This window comes from Eschscholzia californica, unplaced genomic scaffold (assembly GCF_041429995.1).
Source record: "Eschscholzia californica isolate CP2 unplaced genomic scaffold, dmEscCali1.0.p SCAF_4, whole genome shotgun sequence".
Taxonomy (NCBI): Eukaryota; Viridiplantae; Streptophyta; class Magnoliopsida; order Ranunculales; family Papaveraceae; genus Eschscholzia; species Eschscholzia californica.
This window is the reverse complement of record NW_028238461.1, coordinates 55,080,612-55,097,368: the sequence shown is the minus strand read 5'-3', so window position 1 is coordinate 55,097,368 and position 16,757 is coordinate 55,080,612. Positions and strand designations below refer to the sequence as shown.

Genomic DNA, 16,757 nt, shown 5'->3' with positions numbered 1-16,757 from the left:
CACTTGGGTCATGTAAGTAGACCAAGGTAATCCTCAAGCAGACAACAGGAAAGAAGATGAATGGGCCTCAAATTTTGTATGGGCGGTACGGTCTTCACCAGGAAGGAGGAGAGCCCTGGTCTGACGTTCTCTACTTCGAATAAAATAGTTGGGGCGAGAGGCCGAGAGGGTGGAGATGGTGTTGGTGATAGACCTCGTGAGGAGAAAGATGGTGGTGGTGGTCGCACCTCCACTCTATCCGATATCGCTCCACCTCTCTATCCGATAAGTTTGTGAGGAAGGGTTGTCTGACATCGACTACTCTCTAATGTAGGGAAGGAGGTGGAAGAGTGAATGTGTTGAGTGTAGTATTAAAACTAGTGATGAAACGTGAAGCTCATAGTACTTGGTACTATGCACATGAATGTGAAATGTCATGAAAGACTTTTGGAGAGTGAAGTTTAGTCCCCACTTCTCTTTAGTTGTCTTGTCTTAATCTTTTAATGTTTAAGATAAATCTTTGTCTTTGGCTAGGGTGAAGCCTCATTAGAACTATGTTTAGTTAGAATATTAAATGAAATTAGACTAATAGATTAGAAATCAGACTGTCCCATGATATAGTGTCTTGTTCTTTTAATGAAAAAAACGTGGTTCGATTCAAAGTACTCAGGATCTTAGGCCCCATTCGGAAAAGCGAAATCTTTTACAATTGTTTTTCTTTTTTGACAGATATAAAATTCCAACTATTCAACAACCAAAAAGAATTTTAACATACTTTGACCCTCCAAATATTTTCTAATAAACATCACAAATTATCACCAATTTGATCGATGAAGATAAGAGATGAATGAATATTAATTTGAGTTACAAAACAAAATAAATAATCTAATTTCTTAATTAATTTATTTGTTTAAACTAGCAACTTTGAACAATGGAACTTTTGCAAGTTTCCCAACCAATATTGTCAGCATCTCTCATCTTCTTCTCTTCTTTTTCATCTTCTTCCAACTGCCCAACCAAAATCCTTTCGAGGTCGCTCGATCGACAAGGAATCTTAAGAGCACCATTAGGATCAAACCCAAATTCCTCTTCGGCGTGCTCTAACAATTTTCTAAATGCAGGATGAGTCAAGTAACTCAATGGAACAATAAATCTCTTTGTTTCTCCATCGTTGACCGCCATTACTGCAAAATGACCAACCTTAACATCTTCAGGAACAGAAGATGAATCTTTATCATAATCAAAATCATGGCTTTTAGAATGAGAAAGACTCCTTGGTAGTAGTTTCTCTGCAACCACTTTTAGCTTTACTATTCCATTTTTCGTCCATCCATTAGTTCTTGATGACTTTGATGCCATGACTAGAATTGAATTGGTTTGGATCTTTTTATGTATGAAAGTAACTATGTTTGAAGTTGAAAAGAACTTTCACATTCTCCCTATATATAGAGGGAGGGAGTTGATTAAAGTCATGATAAAATTGCAATGAAATGGTATTAGCTAAGGTCGACCAAAGCATGTGAATGAGCTTTTAGGGTTCCTATGACAAGTCTATTTTCAAGCTTCAATAGTCACTTCACTTGTACAGATAAATCTAAATATTTATCAAGAATTATCCAAATTAATGACAAAAAATATATAAACGAAAAGTTATACGTAGCAAAGTGCAGTCCTTTCAAATAATACGAAGCTAGAGGTAGTACGTAAACATCGCTATCTTTCATGAAGAAATGAAAATAAGAAAAAAGAGAAAAATGAAATTACTTAGAAAGAAATGCCAAAACTCGACAGATATTTCTGAAAATATCTTAGTTTCTCATGTTAGAATTGGGTAAAAATGATTAAAGCACAAGATTTGTTTTCATGAACTATGAAAAATCCGTTAGTTATTACCGTTACACAAAAGAGAGAAGATCCTCTCTTAACAGTTATTGTTTCAGAAAGTATTATAATTGACAAAGACATTACTAATCTTTTCTAAAGTCAGATCTGAAATCTTGACTCGAGGTCCAAATTGACTCTAGGCAGCTTCCAGAGAGCTTGTTTTATTTATGTCTCGTGGTGTCTGACTCGTCAAAATGGATAATTTGGGTTGATCTTGGGTCAATCAATCTCAGTCAAACGATTCATATCGAGACAAGTCAGATTCAAACAATAAAAGAACAAAGACCCCCTAAGAAATACATTAAAAAGATATTTAGAAGTCCACTTTAGGTACCACAACAGCAAGAGACAAGCCCTACTTAAAGACACAAAGTTACAGGTCAAAAATCAGAGTTTACTCAGTAAGCTAAATAGCAAACAATGAAAACAGAGATTTAGGCCTAGATAGTTTTGTTTGGCAGAGGATTTGACGAATCAATAGCTAATGTAATTGATTCAAAGAACATGTATTTAAGGGAAAAAAAAATCTATGCTACCCAGATATGGAAAAAGTACAGATCAGTCAAGGAAGATTTTTTTGCCTCGATATGTATACTTCAGTATCTAACACGGACAGTACCCACATTGAACAAATCCAGTTAACCTAAATTTTCTTTTTCAAAAAGCTCTCACCGAAATCACATAAAGCAAGATTTTTATCTTGATATTTTAGTGTAATAAAGGCTGTCCTATTTTGGAAGGTATCGTCGTAACTTAATGCAAGCCAAACATTTGTCGGAGCATAACTGAACTTGAACAATGAATCCTAAAACAAATATCAGAAGATAACCAAATTCATTGACTTGTCTATACTTATCAGTTATCACAGCTAAAAACAATGAGCAACTATTGATGAAATAGATGAAATGATCCAAAACAGATAAAGCATATTATGTAATCTGAGGAAACCTTTCATTCGGGTTGATGGATGAGAGTTTGGGATGAATAATTTGCTCAAATCGACTACCAGGAGCATTGTTTTCCAGCTGCTTAATGTTTGAGTTTGACATCTATATCTGATGGGTAAATGTTTCCTCGATGGTTGAAGATCATAAAGTCAAGATTGGCCGGCAAAAAGACAGTCCTGCATCACAAAATTCACATATCTTTTCTATAAACCATGCCAAATGACATAATAATAATAGATAAGAAGGGCATAGCAGGAGTAGGTCTTTCCATTCAAAATCTCGTCTCAGTATTTGATATTTAAAACATAACAACATAATAAGACATGGTTAAACAGCTAAATACACTTTAAAGAGATTGCCTATGAAAATGGAAATAAGTCTTCTTAGTCGAGTTTAAGTAAAGAGAGATTTTCTTTTCTAATCTCTTTTTGTGAATTTCCTCAATCCTCAATTCAGTCCACAATATCTCATAAAATGCTATTAGTTTACTCCCAAAATCATGACGGGAGAATCTAGTTCACAACAGAAAAGTGGAAAACAGACCACAAACACTTGAGAGAAAATTTCAACCAATAATCAACAGTCTTGTTATATGCGAGAGCGAGACCATCAGCAAATAAGTTACTGTTCTTGTCCGCGAGCCTTCCACTGTTCCACAGTCTAACCATTTGCCTAAGCATCTCTCTGCTTTGATGCAGTTACGCTTCAATAAAACTACCAGAGATAGTCCTGAACCCCTAATCCTAACTAGTCTACGGCCTCGTTTCCTATCCTAACACGTGAGGGTACTAACTCCCGAGGTACTCATTACTTAGGAATGAACAAGAGATAATGTTGTTTCCCCCATATCTTGTTCGGTTCAATACTAATGAAGTAGAGATGAGTACTGCTGAATCTGTTGGCGAGTTAATTAATGGTATTCATATATTTATTAGTTAACATATTTCACTATCTCACTTAGCTATGGAACTTTATTCTAAAAAGCCAAAGCTTGAATTTTGTGACTGACATAGCATTTGCTTTACATTTTTCCACAGATATTTAACATGTAATTCATAAGGATAGATTGCTTGTTTATTGCATTGTTGATCCTTTTAACGATATCAAGTTTTAAAGAACCGGAGTTTTTCTCAGCAAGTCATGTGCTCAAACATTTGCTGTTAGTTATCAATAAGGCACTTTTTTTGTGAAAGGTTCAAAGGAATTTCTTTCTCGGGTACCACATGAAGCACTTGCACCACATTGTAGTTTTCGGTTCCCTTAAGTTAAACCCAGAAATTGAGCCTAGGGTTAAGAGGATTTACTCCGGCGGCATCATTATTGCCTCATTGGGTCGGACTTCGGTATTTGATTCCATCCTCCGAACAGTACAAGAAGTCGTAACATAGAGATCGCTCTATGTGGCATTTTTTTTGAAAGGTTCAAATGCATTTCTTTCTCGAGTACCACATGAAGCACTTGCACCACTTCTATAGTTTCGTTAAGTTAATGCATAAACCAGAGATTGGAACTATGACTTACCCTAGGCCCTAGCAACACGTGGTTATTGAGCCGAATGTTCGTAGTTCTTCATTCCTTTCAAATTGTAAAAGAAGTCAAAATATAACCTAACTCTATACACAATCACCACTCCCTGAACCTAAACATGACATTGTTTATAAGTGAATTCATTACAAGTCGCTAATGGAAATTAAAACTTACACTTTTTTTTTGCCACATTGAAAGTTCAGAGTTTACTTGCTTCATGTATGAAAATGCAGTTAAATTTCAGTATCAAAAGATGAAGAAATGAAAGAAAACAGTAAAAACAAAGTATAAAATTCAAAGACAGACAAAAGTAAGACCTGTTCTCATCAGAATCAGGGTGTATGGATAGGAATCTCCCTGGCACAGTTAGTCCCGCCGACGTACATAAGAAAAAACCTAAAAGTAGTTCAGAGACGACCTGAAATTTCAAAAACCCTAGAAAAATCAATTCACATATTTTAACAAAATTTGTATCAGTCATAACCTAATAATTTATGCTGAACCAAAAAGAATCTCGCGTTACATTCATCGGAGGCCCTGATAATTCTTCTTCCAGGATCGTCAGCAAACCTCTATCTGCAACACGAATATGATAATTTAACAAGCAAGAACTGAAATTGAAAAAGAAAACCCTAGTTTCAATGAACCCTGATTGATTCATTAAGAAGAAATTTACATTGTACAGTTGAATAAGCAGCGTGAGCAAGTATTGAGATCCCAATAAACCCTAATCCCATTTATACTTCAGTTTTGTTCTTCTTCACTGAGAGATCGAAATCTAGAGAGAGAAAAGACCTCTCTGGTTTGATTCTCGATAACCTTGAGTGTGTCAACGATCATGAAATCTAACGGTGCATTTTCTCATTTTGAATATAGCGAGGGACGGGAATTCGGGCTTTACCCGCCATAATAATGTTGGCGCCCCTCGTAATTGTAATTTTCTGTATTCCTTAGGGGCAATATCGTCGTTATAAAATAGTCCATTTTAATAGCGTCGTTTCTCCGCTTATCTTCTATCGCGAGGGAAAAAAGAAGAAGAAAAACGAGGGAAAAGGGAAACTTGAACTGACTAATTTTCTTCATTCGCTTAATCTGAAGGTATTTTGATTAGGGCTAGGTATTCATTTTGTGGTTCTTCTCAATTGAGTTTCATTTTGTTGTTTGTTATTATATAAAATGTTCTTATTATGTTCAATTAGAAAGAAGAGAGAAGATGAGTCATAATCTGAAGTTAATTCAAGGGGGAACAATGCTTCTGTTTCATGGATCAAGTGGTTGTTATGATTATAGGATTCCGAATAGGTCATGTTATTATTACCGTCCCAAAAAGAAGATATCTAAATGTCATAAATCTTCCGTTCAAGGTGATATTATGGATTCTTAATTTCTATTCTTAAAGAAATAGGGATGGGTTTATCTTACTTTATTTTGTATCTTTTGATTCACAGGAAGCAATGAGATATTAGATTATACGAGAAAACATTCAATTTGCTCCGAGGTACTATCTTTAGTAGTAGTAGTTTTGCTCTATAATGATAGTTTTGCTCAGAGGTACTATCTAAATGTCAACTTGTTATCTTACTGAGTTTAGTTAGTCAATTACGTGCCTAATTGCTAGATCCTGATGTCGATCGTCCTGAATGTAGTGTTGGACTAATTGAACAATCGTAACATAATTTGTTTGTACGCCATGGTGAAGCGGCACGTGATATAAATGAAGGGGAAGTCTTGCCTCTTTAATAGCTTTTTCGGGTAAGATCACCCAACAATGGTGTCAAAGGCCGCGTATAACAAGTCTCAACCCAATAATTATTGAAGTTAAAAGCCAATATGTAAGGGGAGATTGTTGGGATAATCCCACCTTGGTTGTGGAAGGGTCAGAGGGTGAATTTTAAGAGTGGGGAAAACCTTACCTCTTGAGTTAGCTTTTGGGGTGAAAGAGGCCCAAGACCACCCGACAAGATCCACACATAAATTATTTAGTATTTCTTGGACATCTTTAGAACTGTTAGTCAATATCAAGATCATCAAACACCCATTCCTCGCATAGTGCTTTGACCTCTATCGTCTAAATCCTTGTGAATTTCTGAATGACTCCGTCAAATTCATTAGTAAGTGATACGATGATGAATTTAGGATATAATTAACTTACATTTGGATTCTAGTACCACTGCTTTTTCCAAGTTCACATGCTTTTCATTAGTACATTTGTCGTCATGAAAAAAAAAATCAAGTAGATACTTTATGGCCCACTTTTTGCTCCTTTGGTGATCATGGCATTGGTTTAATTTTGCTAGGTTTGATCTTGCCTTCAGGCCATATTTTGGGATGAAGATCGACTCGATGCAGCTATACATGTACAGACTCTTAAAAAGTTTCCAAAGGAAGAGCTGTTTGGGAAAGTTGTATTAATCCGCGTTGATTCTGATCTTCTACTTCAGCAGTTGCTGCACTCTAATGCTTCGTCAGTTAAAACTTCCATTTCGACGATCAAGTATTTATCTCAAAGTGGTGCCAAAATCCTTTTAGTCGGTAGCTGGGCTCGACCCAAGGGCACAACTCACCTACTCTCATCAGAGAGTTTTGCAGGTATGTGGTATTTAATGTTTGGATGATGTTGATTTAGCTGTCATAGTCTCATGGATTACTATTGCTCTTGATATTCAGCTTCAATCGGCTATTTGACTTCTTTATCTAAGAAGACAGGTTTTCTTACGGAGAGTTAGTTATTTTTTTCAAATGATTATATTTTCGTTTAAAATGCTTTTGTAAGAAAACTGTGTTTATCCTAGCCCGTTTAATTAAAATAGTATGAAATTCTTTTGGTTATTTTAAGGAAAGAATGTTTCTAGATATATTGGATCAGTGTATCAACTCTTCTGTTTATTCATATCTTTAATGCATGAATATTTAATTAAAATGTATATTTTGCTCATTGTTGGATGTACACTTTCAGATCACCTGTCATCAGTCCTCCAACTCAAAGTGGTTCCAGCAAATTGGGTTTCTGTTAATACTCAACTCAAGGCGGAAGAACGTGGTACAGCAGATATTCTTCTTTTTGAGAATCTCTCCAAGTTTAAGGATGAATTTGCAAATTGTTCGGTGTTTGCCCAAAAATTGTCGTCAGGAGTTGACATCTTTGTCAATGACGCTTTTTCCCTGTCACATAAGATGCTTGCATCAACTGTTGGTGTTTCTCGCCATTGCTATGCCTCTGTTGCTGGTTTTTGTTTTGAGAAGGAACTAGGTGACATGGTGGATGCTGTGAGGACCACCAAACAACCTTACTTTGCAATTGTAAGTCCTTAAGTAATTTTTTATCCTTATCAAGATTTGACATATCTCATATGTTATATAAGCTACGAGGTCTCAAATCATATATTTATATATTTGCATTATTTTTTATCCTTTTTTATTGTGGTAGAAACTGCAAATTCATATAAGGGTCCAGCCCGCCTTTTAATGTTTTTATCAATCTGGTCATTGCTAATTAATGTGAACGCACAGTTAGCTGGTGTTTCAGCACCTACTGCTTGCATTTTTGTTTGTATGCAGTTTAGATCTTGAGGGCTTTGACAATGTCAGAGGCTCAGAAACTTAACTAGGCACTCTAAAATTTGCTGTTTGCCACACAAGTTCTGTTCTTTTACTTAGCTCCACGTTGAGTTATCTTCTGGCAAGACATTTGTAAGGCTTAAAGTCCTCTCTGGCGTCTGCTCTTCCTTGCCTTTCTAAATTGTATTCTTATTCTCAGAATGCCATTAAGGATGTTATCTTTTTTTTTTTCCTTTCTTTTTATTTATTTATTGTTTTATTGTGTTAACTCAAATGATATTTAGGAAAACGACCTCCTTGTAACATTTGCTCCATCTGGTTACTCATGATAAGAATTTGGAAAATCTGATGCAGATCGGAGGGGGTAATCTCCTTGACAAAATGGAGGCCATTCAGTTGTTAGCTTCTAAATGTGATGGTTTGGTTTTTGTTGGTATGATGGCATTTCAAATAATGAATGCTGTAGGACTGGCTGTTCCTTTAAGTTTTGTAGAACCTGGCGTTATGGAGTACGCCTTGAAGATAGTCCAGCTCGTGCATGAAAGAAACATAAAAGTAATATTACCAAAGGATTTTTGGTGCATTAATAATCACCTTTTAAAGCAGACACGAATTTTTCCTGCTAACGGGATCTTGGATGGTGAGCCTTTTATCCTTTCACTTGAATTTTATTCTTTTGAGGTTTTCTTTTGGTGTTACCAAACAATTTCACCGCTTCTGGTTCTTCACCTAAGTCAGACAAATTAGCATCCTACATGTATTGAAGAAAGGCTTGTATAGTCAAGGTGGATACCTATCTCGTCATGACTGTCTCAAAATTTTTAATAATTAATTTGAAATAATGGAAATCTAGTTCTTTTTAGCTCCTCTGTGTTTATCCAACAGATTAGAATGACTACAGTTTGGACTCTTTGGAACATTTTTAAAAGAGCAAGCCATTTGTCAATGTTTGGATAAGTCATTTGTGTATGTACTTGGATTTTAGGATGAAGAGTCAGACAATCCAACTCTCTTCTATACTTGTAGGCTACCACATTTCCTTCTGACATATGTCGTGTTTCTTAGAAATCATTATTTTGGTTGGTCCGTATGTATTTGGTAAACTTAGATAATAGATTTTTTATTTTCTGGCAATCAACTTCGTTCAGAAAAGCTTTTAGAAGCATTTGTTCAGTTGCTTCCTAAAGAATACATTGGGAAGCTGTTGCTTATGAAAAAGAGCACTTCCAACGATATAAGAGGTCCTCTTGAGTCTTGTCCATAAATAAACAATTGTAACCTCAGCCTTAATTTGATGCTGAAATGGCTCTTACTTACGTCACTATACTTCTTCCTATAGCTTTGTTATTGAATTCTTCATTTCTTTGTCGAGATGAGAAGAAAACGATTCTCCATCTTTGTTAACTCTTTCAGAATTTTCTTTAGGTTGGGAACCTGTTGATATTGGGCCGGATTCTTTCAACGAGATATCCTCTTGCCTCTCAAATTGCAAGGTAAAAAGCTATACAATCTGTTTGACTTTGTGGCTCTTGTCATAGGGGAGTAGGTGTAAAGAGTCTAAACACATTGCAGCTCACTTCTGATGAAGTAGGAAACCAGAGAGGGTCGAGGATTCTTTCCCTTCCTCCGTCTACCAACAGGTAGTGGATACTCGAGCAAAGGATTCATTCTAAGATGCCTTTCATGTAGCAATCTTCCTCAGAAGATGTCACGACGTGTTACACTAGTTTGGCTTAGAATGTCTGAGCTAATTTCATCTGAGGCTTTATCTTTTAATTAATTTGGCTCACAATACCTAATGTTGTACAGAAGATTTTATGGATTGGCCCTGCAAAGTTTAGAATGTCAGATCATGACACTCATGGAGCACATAAGTTGGCAGAAATTGTTGAAGCAGCTAGTAGAAAGGGTTGCGCCGTAACTGTTGTTGGAAGTGCTGCATGCAAGGCAATCAATCAGGTACCAACTTCGTTATCCTTTTGCAGTTTGCACGAAAATGCTTCAGTTGTATGGGAATTTCTCAAAGGAAGAACACTTCCAGGGGTTGCAGCTTTAGACAGAGTATGTAAACTTCTTCATTTTCTATTTTCACCTTGAGATTGGCACTCCTAACTCCGCATTTTAGCTTAAAAATTTGTCTTTGAAGTGGCTTTATATGTTCCCGTGATGATCTTGATGGTGTTCAATGTTCATATATGTGCTACACCGCTATACGATGCTTAACACAGTTATAGCAACTCGCTCGTAATTCAGTTTTTTCCTTACTATGCACTTTGCAGGCATACCCGTTTGAGATTGACTGGAGCTCTGTTTTTCATGATCCTGCTCGACCTTTAGTAGTTGATATTGGCAGCGGTATTGTTCTTCCACAAGTATTTGTTTTTTGCGCGTTGCTAAAGTGTGCTACTTGAATTAAGAGTCAGACAGTAGCAACATAGTTCGTTAATGATCCTGATGGCCGAAGAGAATCTTACTCATTGCTAATTCGTTGAGTTGGAAGCCCATAAATGTGTAAAATATAGATGAAGACATGAAGTGAACTGCATACTTTATTGGAAAAGATAAATTTACATTCAGGATTCGGGCACCTCCACAATTGATCAAAAGTTTGCTTTAGAATGCTTTAGTGGACTCAAGGAACAATTTGAACCTTTCTCAGTATTGGGGTTTATCAATTCTTAGTGATACTGTCTCATTCGAGTACCCATCATAAGCAAAATATTCTCGAGTGCAAAGGCAAATGAAATGAGTCAGACAAGCCCGGAAGTCTTACGTGATGTTTGCTGTACAGCCTATGTTAAGTAATTGTTGATATTAGTAAAATGGAGTTGTTAAAGTTTAGCAGGACTCTTTGTAGTAGGATTTTAATCCATCACATTTCTGCACTCGGGCATTAAATTATTGAGGCTTCCATGGGCATGAAGTAATTAGCCTGACAGTGTGTGGTGATAATGCAGGAAATGGTTTATTTATCTTTGGCATGGCAAGAAAACAAGCAGATGTAAACTTTCTTGGTTTGGAGATTAATAAGAAGGTGAAGTACTGATAACTTGTTTGTCGCTTTTCTTGTTTTGCTAGCTTAATTTGACAGCTTCAAACATATGCAGCTCGTAAAGCGTTGTCTAGCCTCTGTTCTTCAATCTGGACTGAAAAATGGGTAAGGTTTTTTTTTTGTTGAAAGTTAAGAAAAAAAAAAGGGTAAGTTCTTTATGCATCTTTATAAGCACGTTTTCTTCTTCACGTTAATCACTGCATGTGTCACTGAATCGATCCTGTCTGTTTTAGATACTTCATTGCAACCAATGCGACATCGGCATTCAGGTCCATAGTTGCTAGCTACCCTGGAGAGTTGGTTCTTGTGTCGATACAAGTAATCTATGCATCTTATGTACTATTTGTTTTAAGTATTTTTTTTTGAAGTATACTATTGTTTTCAACTATCTCTTTGTTAGAAACTTTTTAGAAAACAGTAAATTTATTTGGACTACAGAAACCGTATCTCGAATCAGTTAAACTCATAGAGGAAAAAACAGTTTTTCTTGCTTAGTGTTAGTCCACTTTTTCTGCAGGCGGTACCATATTTGCTGCTTAATTTTGCAATTTAGATATATTTTTGAACTTAAGCACAAACCTTTTTAAATAGTGCCCAAACCCTGACTTCAACCAACCAGAACATAGATGGAGAATGTTGCAGAGATCGCTTGTTGAAGCAATTTCAGATCTGCTAACATCTGGTGGAAAGGTACTTCTTTCAGTTCTTTTTTCTCATCCTTGATGACCAAAGTTATTTTCTTATGTAACAGCGAATTGTTTTAGCCATTGTTGATAACATCTAGAGTTCTAGTGGTAGCTGCCCAATATCCTTATTTTGGTAACGAGAGTCGAACAGATGTTGGTTATGATGATGAATATAACTTCAAAAATTTAGGTTTGTGAACTGGAAAAGGCGGTAGTATTGATTAGAAATCTTGAACTTTTAGGTCTTTCTCCAATCTGATATTGAAGAAGTTGCAATGAGGATGAAAGAACAATTTATGGTGTATGGCAAGGGGAAACTTGCCATTGTGAAAAATGAAGCAGATGACGAAATTAATAGAAGAGGATGGATGGAGGAGAACCCTTTCGGTGTTCGTACGGATTGGGAAAAACACGTCATGGATCGTGGCTGCCCCATGTACAGATTAATGATTTCAAAAGTTGATAAAACCTTGTGAATAACTTCCTGTAATATGTGCTCTTCAGTTTTGTTACAAGTAACAAAGATCATTTACTAGCTGGTTTTAACTATAGTAGTCATCTAAATATCTGATATTCAATGTTACACTGTTACGAGAATCCTTTTTCCTGGGTTGATCTAGCATAAATTTTGTCAACGTAATTTTGTCGTATAAAATATCTAAACAGATAAACCACCTACCGTAATAGCATCGGTTTTCAGCTTATCTTCCGTTGCAAGGGAGAAGGAAAGAACAAAGAGTACTTCAGTCGACCAATTATCTTCATATCTCAAGGTATCTCGATCACTTCTCTCAAGTAAAACTTCTTGCCTCTGCAATAGTTGCAAAGTCTAAATGTTTTCAAGTTGAAATTATTTATAAATCTAAAGGTTTGTTCGGGACTTCAGGTAGTCTTTTCGTATGAACTTAAGATTTTTTGTAAGTCATTTAGGCTAATTCGCTTTCTCGTACACAAAAATGAATCCCAAATTGGGATTCTTTCTGAGGGAGAGAAGATAACTTTACTTTACGTTTATACTGAAATACAAAGACTAGATGGAGTCACAATGATTATTTCTTCTGATGTTATGCCTTCTCTCTTAATTCAAATAAACTTCTGTTCATAAAGAAGGAGCTATCACAAACATATTTGTGTCTTATCTTATATTGTATCCTCTAATCCATAGGAAGCAATAGGACAGTAGATTCTACTAGTTCAATTTACTCCGAGATACTATCTTTAGTAGTTTTGCTCTATTGATAGCTCTCTACAAAGTAAATGTAGGACTTGAATGAGGGGCATAAACTTGTGTTCGAATTGGATCTACTGGACCTGATTATGCTCATTTGGATTTGGGGAGATGCTTCAGGTATCACCTGAAACCTGGTTTCCATGTAACTTCTGATTAATTTTCTTACATATGCTAGTGACAACAGACAACCCCTTGCGACTTAGTGTTCGGTCGGACAATGGTTCTTGAGTTTTTGACTTACGCCTTGCTGTTTGGAGAGCTGGTTGACCCCAATAGCTTTTCTTTGCCATGTATGGACATCCATTGTTTGCTAATGTTTTCAGTTTTCTCTTTATATATGACAATGTATTGCTAATATCCATAGATTGTTAAGTATATCTCATCATATTTAGTAATTGGCACTAGTAATCATTATTGTAGACATCGAAAAAGTGAGATTGGAGTAGGTCCCTTCATTCATGCCAAAGTGGTGTCGAAATCCTTATAGTTACTGGGCTTAACCACACACTCTGAAGTTTGCCTCATAAAAAACGACCGCAAACTGTTTTGGCGGTTGTTTGGACTGAGAGAGACACATCATAAATCGTGGCGGCCTGATGTACCGAATAAGTTTGATCAAACCTTGTTATTCCTACAATCTTCTACAAATTCTGCAGTTTTGTTAACTGTCATTTTATTCTGGATTGGCTTGATATTCAACGTTTTGAGATCAGTACTTTTAGGGTTGAATTCAACAAAAATTTGATGTTGCAGGTTGTACCTGTCTGTGTCAACACAGGCCACATATAATAAGGTGGCTACACTTAGCGACATAGTATGAAGTGATGAGGCATGTCGCTAGTCTTTTGGCATGGCATTTGACGACTGAGAGTACAACAGGTACATGTTTTTTTTCGTTTTCCATTTGTTTTCGTTTTAGATTTAAGTTGCTCATTTTACGTGTTATTATTATCTCAATATTGCTTTCATGTGTTTTTTTTAATTTAAGTTTTTCATTTTTCCATTTTAAATCAGTATTCCGCTTGTTTATAACTAATGTGAAAATTAGGGCCATTTTGTTTAATTGTTGATAACTATGGACTATGGAGTCTTTGGACAAATTGCTCTAAAAGATTATATTATTCCTCAGGCTCCCCCACATGATATCATTTTCTGTTACAAAAAGGTAGGCGATTTAAATGATACCAGAATCATCTGTTTTGATTATATATATGACTTAGTCAATACCTTTCAAATTTCCTATATCTGTTTTCTCTCTCTAGGAGAATTTCAGATCTCATTTTCTCTCTCTAGGGAGAATTTAGATCTTCTTTTCTCTCTCTAGGGAGAATTTAGATCTTCTTTTCTCTGTCATTTGTTTTTCTCCCTCATTCAGGAGAATTAACAAATCACCACACCAGAACAAAATGGCAACAAACAAACAGAAGAAACCTCATGCCATATTTGTTCCTTACCCTCTTCAAGGCCATGTGATCCCATCCGTTCATCTTGCTATCAAACTTGCATCAAAGGGTTTCACAATCTCTTTCATTAATACTCAATCAATCCACCATCAAATCACTAAAGCTCAATCAAATCATTCTCTCAATGATAACATTTTTGATAGTGCATGTAAATCAGGTCTAGACGTCAATTATTATACCGTTAGCGATGGTCTTCCACTTGAATTCGATCGGTCTATCAACCATGATCAATTCATGGCTTCTTTATTACATGTATTCTCGGCTCATGTCGAAGAACTCGTACGAAAGATTATGAAACAATCGATAGATTCTTCAACACCTGTGACTTGTTTAATTGCGGATACATTTTTTGTGTGGCCATCCATGGTGGCCAAAAAACTTGGCCTTCTCTATATTTCTTTTTGGACAGAACCTGCTTTAGTTTTCTCGCTTTACTATCATCTGGATCTTCTAAGGAAAAATGGTCACTTCGGCTCTAACGGTAAGTAAGTTATATGTATAAATACATATGAATATAGATCATGTTTGCTTCTTTTCTATTTCGAATTTGAAGTTTTCATGTGATGTGAATCCAATTTTATGCAGATAATCGCGAAGATACGATAAACTACATACCAGGTGTTCCGGCAATAGAGCCGACTGATCTAATGTCATATCTACAAGAAACTGATTTAACAACGGTATGTCATCAAATAATCTTTAAAGCCTTTGATGACGTGAAAGGAGCTGATTTTGTTATATGTAACACGATTCAAGAACTCGAAGCAGAAACAATTTCAGCACTACAAATGGAGAAACCATTTTACTCGATTGGGCCGATTTTTCCGACTAAAAGTAAGGTTGCTACAAGCTTATGGGCCGAGTCCGATTGTAGCCAGTGGCTCCACACGAAACCAAACGGGTCGGTCTTGTATATATCATTTGGTAGCTATGCTCATATTAGTAAAAAGGACTTAACGGAAATAGCCCATGGGTTATTACTTAGCAAAGTGAATTTTGTGTTTGTGCTCCGGCCCGATGTTGTTAGCTCGGATGAACCCAACCCGTTACCCGATGGGTTCGTAAAAGAAAGTGAAGACAGAGGGATAATTGTACAATGGTGTTGCCAGATTGCGGTTTTGTCACATCCGGCAGTCGGCGGGTTTCTGACCCACTGTGGGTGGAATTCTATATTAGAAAGTATTTGGTGTGGGGTGCCTATACTATGTTTTCCTTTGTTGACGGATCAGTTTACGAATAGGAAATTAGTGGTTGATGATTGGAGGATCGGCCTTGATATTAATGGACGGAAGAGTATCACGAGGAAGGAAGTTTCGGAGAAAATCAACCGTTTGATGGATTATAAACAGGGGGAAGAGTTTAGGAAGGAAATTAATGAAGTGAGAAAGGCTTTAACAAATGCATCAAAAGATGATGGATCATCAGAGATGAATTTTAATGCGTTCGTTGATGATCTGACGGTTCAGATTTGTCGGAAAAGTTGGGACGCAGTTATGTAATTTATTAGCGATTGAAAATGGAAAACTCATCTTGGTTTGACCATATATTTGTATGAAATGGAACATTTTGGGTTAGCACCTAAAAATGGTCAATTATTGTTGATTTTAAATCCATTACTGCTTCAAACTATACAGGTCTAGAGAATCCTATTAAGACAGCCAAAAGGAAACAAACACAACTCTTGTTGTTTTGGGTAAAAAGGAAAAGTCAAGCCAATGTACTTTTATGTGAATCAACTTGTAATTTTTACACATTAGCATGAAGTGTGATTTTCATAAAGTAAAAACACTAACTATTGTCTTTTGGGTTTTGTCATAGTCTTTGTGAAAATGATTTTTGTTAGAATGAATTGTTCTTTACTTAAGGTGGAAGGCAAAAGGACAGATGTAATGTAATCAACTTTTGTCGAAAAATAGTTCCATAGTAGGTTTTTTTTTTGATGAGATAGTTCCACAGTAGGCTTTAGATTATGTTAATGATATTATAGGAAAAATATTTCTGATCTTTTTTTACTTTTTTTTTTTTGTTGAAGTTGATCTTTTTTTACTAGATAAGAAAACTGTTGAGCCACTATCTTCAACAAAAATAACTAGGGAGATTTTAAAAGGCCTCCCCGTTTTTGTTAAAAGGCCTCCCCATAGTTTCGTTGACTTAGTAAAAAGCCTTTGACTTAGCTTGGTTAAAGGGCCCCCCTCTTTGAATGGGTGAAAAAAAACCCCTTTAAAGGTGTATTTCACCCACATTGGACCACGCCACATCATCATCTTCTCCGGTGAGGTCGCCGGCCGGCCAAACTTCCGGCCGGCGACCTTCAAATTTTTTTTTTTATTCTCTCTCTCTCTACAAAATTTTTTTTTTTTTTTTAAACTCTCTCTCTCTCTCTAGATCTGTAGAGAGAGAGAGAGTTTAAAAAAAAAAAAAAATTTTTTA

The 16,757-nt window shown here is 36.0% G+C and overlaps 3 protein-coding genes across 8 annotated transcripts; 2 read left to right on the top strand and 1 right to left on the bottom strand.

Moving 5' to 3' along the window:
• Positions 1–725: 725 nt before the first annotated feature.
• On the bottom strand, positions 726–5,131 carry LOC147546392 (membrane magnesium transporter-like). Its single transcript, XM_086674016.1, has 4 exons — positions 5,014–5,131; positions 4,861–4,913; positions 4,655–4,755; positions 726–2,986 (listed from the first exon to the last, which is right to left on the bottom strand). Exons 1-4 carry the CDS (start codon positions 5,072–5,074, stop codon positions 2,893–2,895), a joined length of 309 nt encoding a protein of 102 aa, XP_086530142.1. The 5' UTR covers positions 5,075–5,131; the 3' UTR covers positions 726–2,892.
• Positions 5,132–5,155: 24 nt separating this feature from the next.
• Positions 5,156–12,268, top strand: LOC147546391 (phosphoglycerate kinase, cytosolic-like). 2 transcript variants are annotated; one of them, XM_086674009.1, is made up of 14 exons: positions 5,156–5,435; positions 5,537–5,701; positions 5,786–5,835; positions 6,653–6,926; positions 7,294–7,637; positions 8,250–8,535; positions 9,321–9,388; positions 9,705–9,956; positions 10,175–10,250; positions 10,853–10,929; positions 11,003–11,052; positions 11,181–11,265; positions 11,539–11,637; positions 11,876–12,268. In XM_086674009.1, exons 2-14 carry the CDS (start codon positions 5,551–5,553, stop codon positions 12,107–12,109), a joined length of 2,046 nt encoding a protein of 681 aa, XP_086530135.1. In that variant the 5' UTR covers positions 5,156–5,435; positions 5,537–5,550; the 3' UTR covers positions 12,110–12,268. The 2 variants fall into 2 exon arrangements, with proteins under 2 accessions (XP_086530135.1, XP_086530134.1); XM_086674008.1 differs by having other exon boundaries at positions 5,350–5,435; positions 9,309–9,388.
• On the top strand, positions 11,876–15,912 carry LOC147546390 (UDP-Glycosyltransferase superfamily protein). 5 transcript variants are annotated; one of them, XM_086674011.1, is made up of 4 exons: positions 11,876–12,406; positions 12,799–12,981; positions 13,618–13,743; positions 14,913–15,912. In XM_086674011.1, exons 3-4 carry the CDS (start codon positions 13,689–13,691, stop codon positions 15,824–15,826), a joined length of 969 nt encoding a protein of 322 aa, XP_086530137.1. In that variant the 5' UTR covers positions 11,876–12,406; positions 12,799–12,981; positions 13,618–13,688; the 3' UTR covers positions 15,827–15,912. The 5 variants fall into 5 exon arrangements, with proteins under 5 accessions (XP_086530137.1, XP_086530136.1, XP_086530138.1 ...); XM_086674010.1 differs by having other exon boundaries at positions 13,618–14,808; XM_086674012.1 differs by lacking the exon at positions 12,799–12,981.
• Positions 15,913–16,757: the final 845 nt, after the last annotated feature.